This window comes from Pleuronectes platessa, chromosome 13 (assembly GCF_947347685.1).
Source record: "Pleuronectes platessa chromosome 13, fPlePla1.1, whole genome shotgun sequence".
Classification (NCBI taxonomy): domain Eukaryota; kingdom Metazoa; phylum Chordata; class Actinopteri; order Pleuronectiformes; family Pleuronectidae; genus Pleuronectes; species Pleuronectes platessa.
The window spans coordinates 9,492,418-9,496,657 of record NC_070638.1 but is presented as its reverse complement, the minus strand read 5'-3'; the positions used below and the strand labels follow the sequence as shown (position 1 = coordinate 9,496,657).

At 45.6% G+C, this 4,240-nt stretch overlaps 1 protein-coding gene across 1 annotated transcript; it reads left to right on the top strand.

Annotated features, from left to right (window-relative positions):
• Window positions 1–1,717: 1,717 nt before the first annotated feature.
• On the top strand, window positions 1,718–3,975 carry foxc1a (forkhead box C1a). Its single transcript, XM_053438253.1, has one exon. It carries the CDS (start codon window positions 2,063–2,065, stop codon window positions 3,473–3,475), a length of 1,413 nt encoding a protein of 470 aa, XP_053294228.1. The 5' UTR covers window positions 1,718–2,062; the 3' UTR covers window positions 3,476–3,975.
• The last annotated feature ends 265 nt before the right edge of the window (window positions 3,976–4,240 follow it).

The following is a 4,240-nucleotide window of genomic DNA, read 5'->3' as shown; positions in this document are numbered from 1 at the left end:
GATAGTACAAATAATTATTTTAATAATTAGCCTACGTTTTATTTCTTATATTTTATTGTATTTATGATATATATGCATTTATTAACAAAGTAAAGGCCATCTCTATACTCCCATGGTTTGATTATTTATAATCATCTCTTATAATTTTATAATTTATATAACAATTTGAAATAATTTGAAAGATGCAGTTTGTTGTTACAATGCACAAATAACACACACACACAAAAAAACTAGTAACAATAAAATAACATTCTATTTAAAATTCTGATAAATAAATGAATGAAGTAAAATGAGTAGAAATAAAATGAAGGTACAGGTAAATCACCATAAAAGAAAAAAGAAAAAGATCTATTCTAATAAGGATAAATTGCTCGTTGTATGAAAAATAAAAAAGCAACGACCATCAAGTGCTTCACTTGTGACACTTTCTCGTGTTCTTCACTGGGCCTCGGCCGTGGATGCCTTTAAATAATAAAGAGTTAAGGTGGACTGGGTGGGCAGGCCGTGGGATTAAGTGGAAGGCCCGTCGTGAACTGTGTAAACAGCCCAGGGCGGTGGAAAAAGTTCATGCCCGGGTCCATGTAAGGAGAAACCGGCGTAGCACCAGGCCACTGCACGGACATTTAATTAAGACGACCTGCAGAGGATTACTGCGACACTGGGACTGTAACGTTGCCTCACAATGACCATTAACAATTTCATGCACGGTCGCCTCTGACACCACAGATACAGCTTTATTGAACTTCTTCTTTTTCTATGTTAGATCAGAGTTTTTATACTTTTGTCCCCAAAAACTGAGCCTAATAAAATAAATAACATGGCAGTGGATAATCATAGAATGGTATAACACTGATTAAACTTTCCTGATATTTTTTTACTCTAGCATTTAATTGAAGATTTACTTCGGTGTCAAGAATACAATCGAATAAAATAATCCAATAATCAGTTTGGTTTCTGGGCTGTCAATTGGGTAATAAATCCCCAGTAGGCCTCAGACATCACAACACATTAGGCCGCCAGTAAACAAGGTTGAGCCATTTGGCCCCTTGTCTCTAAATCGTTTTCTTGAATTAACCCTCACCCCCTCTGGTCCCTCTCAGCACAAACCTGTCTTTTAATTCTGGTTTTAATGAGATCGCACTTAAACGCACCACGGCCACCGATGGCCCTGCTTTGATCTCACGGTGATCTGCTGCTGGTGTGGAGGCTTTGCACTAATAAAACGCGCTTTAAAAGACGCGGAGCGGCGCGTAAACGACGACATTTGGTTAACTATACAACTACTATAGTTTCCAATAAAAATAAAATAGTGGAAAACACCGTGTTATTGATTAACTTATTAAAAGGGACAGCTGCAAGAGAGCGTGCCAAATAAAGCCAAGTGATCCTGGTGCGTAAAATCAGTTTTTACGCACAGAGAAAAAATGATTTAACTCTTTAATATCTAAACTAATTGGCCTCCATAAATGTGTGTAAAACATTTGAGAGATGACACATCTGTTTGGGTTGTCTCGGGACAGCCACAGGTCTGATGGAGGATGCTGTTTTGAAACACTGTGCAGGGATATGTGCTCCCTGATCTGATTGTGTACATGTGAGTTGCTCTGGCACGTCTGAGGTCTTGGCTGCAGCGGGGCTGGGAGTTACCAACACCTTCTCTCGTTTTACTTAAAGCTCTGAGTGTGGCCGGGAGCTCTCTCTCTCCAACTCCCTCATTGGACGAGCCGCGCACTTCTCGGGGAGGAGCTCCACTGGCAGCAAAAGGGAGGAAAGAATTTAACTGCGCAAAAAGTCCTGTGTGGTGACGGATGTCCAAAGTCCAGAACTTTTTCAATGTGCGTCTGTTTCGCAGAGGAACGGGGATGGGGACGGCTTGAGCTCCTGAGAGAAAACCAACACGCCGCACTGTTGTGAACTTTTCTCCTGTTTCTTTTTGCAGTTTTTTTTAACTGAGCAGTGAGGGACTGAGATTTGTGCGCCCTCGGTCGTCAGAGGAGGGAGAAGAGGAGCTCTCCGTCTGCCTATTTTTGGGGCTATATTGTCGCCGGATCAACGTGAAGACATGCAGGCTCGCTACTCCGTCTCGAGTCCCAACTCCCTGGGCGTCGTGCCGTACATCAGCAGCGACCCGAGCTACTACCGGGCCGCTGCTGGTGGAGGATACACGGGGATGCCTGCTCCTATGAACATGTACTCCCATGCGGCACATGACCAATACCCTGCCAGCATGGCCCGTGCGTATGGACCGTACACACCTCAACCTCAGCCCAAGGATATGGTCAAACCCCCCTATAGCTACATTGCGCTCATCACCATGGCTATCCAAAACTCGCCTGACAAGAAGGTGACCCTGAACGGGATTTACCAGTTTATCATGGAGAGGTTTCCATTTTACCGAGACAACAAGCAGGGCTGGCAGAATAGCATCAGACACAATCTGTCTCTCAATGAGTGTTTTGTCAAGGTGCCCCGTGATGATAAGAAACCCGGTAAAGGCAGCTACTGGACCCTGGACCCGGACTCTTACAATATGTTTGAAAACGGGAGCTTCCTGAGGAGGAGGCGGCGGTTCAAGAAGAAGGACGCGATGAAGGAGAAAGAAGAGCGGCAGACGAAGGACGTGCCGGCCAGGCAGCAAGGCCAGGAGCAGGCGGTGCAGGGCTCCCAGCCGGTGAGGATCCAGGATATTAAGACCGAGAACGGCAGCGCCACGCCGCCGCAGGCCGATTCGCCCTCACTCAGCACCGTGCCCAAAATCGAGAGCCCGGACAGCAGCAGCATGTCCAGCGGGAGCCCCCACAGCATCCCGTCCAGCAGGTCTATAGGCATGGACGGCTCCGAGCACCACCAGCACCACGGCCAGGCCTCGACGCAGGGCTTCAGCGTAGACAACATCATGACCTCCCTCCGGGGGTCTCCACAAGGGGCCACAGAGCTCACCCCCAGCCTCGGCGCCTCCACCAGGACAGGTATAACACCGTCATTGTCCTTAAACTATTCTCCGAGCCAGACCTCCGTCTATAGTTCACCCTGTAACCAGAACTCCATCTCCACTACCTCCAACGCCACCTATCATTGCAACATGCAAGCCATGAGCTTGTACGCCGGGGACAGATCTAGCCACTTGGCACCGAGCACCACCGTGGACGACACGTTGCCAGATTACTCCATCACGACCACCGCATCCTCCCTGAACCACGGTAATCTGAACTCGGGGCAGGAGGGCCACCATCCCCACCAAGGGAGGCTGACTTCGTGGTACCTGAACCAGGCCGGGGACCTGGGCCACCTGGGCGCAACGTACCCGGCGCAGCAGCAGAACTTCCACTCGGTCCGAGAGATGTTTGAATCCCAACGAATTGGCTTGAATAACTCGCCGGTGAATGGGAATAACAGCTGTCAGATGTCATTCCCCCCGAGCCAGTCCATCTATCGCACTTCGGGAGCTTTTGTGTATGACTGCAGCAAGTTCTGACCAAAAGAAAGAAAGAAAGAAAGACAGGCTCGATCTTTTCCTCACGGTGTTTGAACTCTTTCAGTAAATTCCCCCCCTTCTCTCCTCCACCCTCACCTCGTGGACTGACAGAAAACAAAAACAGAAAAGACTTGATCTCGGTTTTTTCTAAAGAACAGTGTTACTGCAGAAAAAATAACACGTAAGTCTCTCTTTGCTTTGGTGGCTTTATGTGATGATATGCTAAAGATATGCCAGTTCTCATGAACGTGTAAAGTGCATATACTAATTTATTTCTAAGCTGTAGCCGGATATTATGGACCAAACACCAAAAAAAAAGTGTTTCTAAATTGAACTGCCTTAAATAATTGTCCAAAAAATATAATGTTCCATTATAAAAGTTAAGAAAGGAACGTGTATACCGCCGTACTATTTCAAAGATTCTTCATTTGTTGAAAAGTATTTTTTTTTGAAGGATTTTTTGTTTGTTTGTTTAATAATAAATTTGTCATTTTATGTGAGTTAAGTTGCCCCTCGTTTCTTACAGACTTGGATGCAGGCTGTTGTGATATTTTACACTCGGTCTGACCCGGGTTAAATTTTGTGTGGAGGGAAAACAGGCCTTAATCTGACCTGACCCTGTGAGTTTTAATTAATTTAATGCTGCGAGTTACTAGAAATATATTTCTACCTAAAATTAAAGGTGTTCAGAGGTTCTTCTGCTGCAAAAACCCTAAAAGAAATAGTGAGATGATATTTAGTTACATGCTCTGGAAATATTCATTT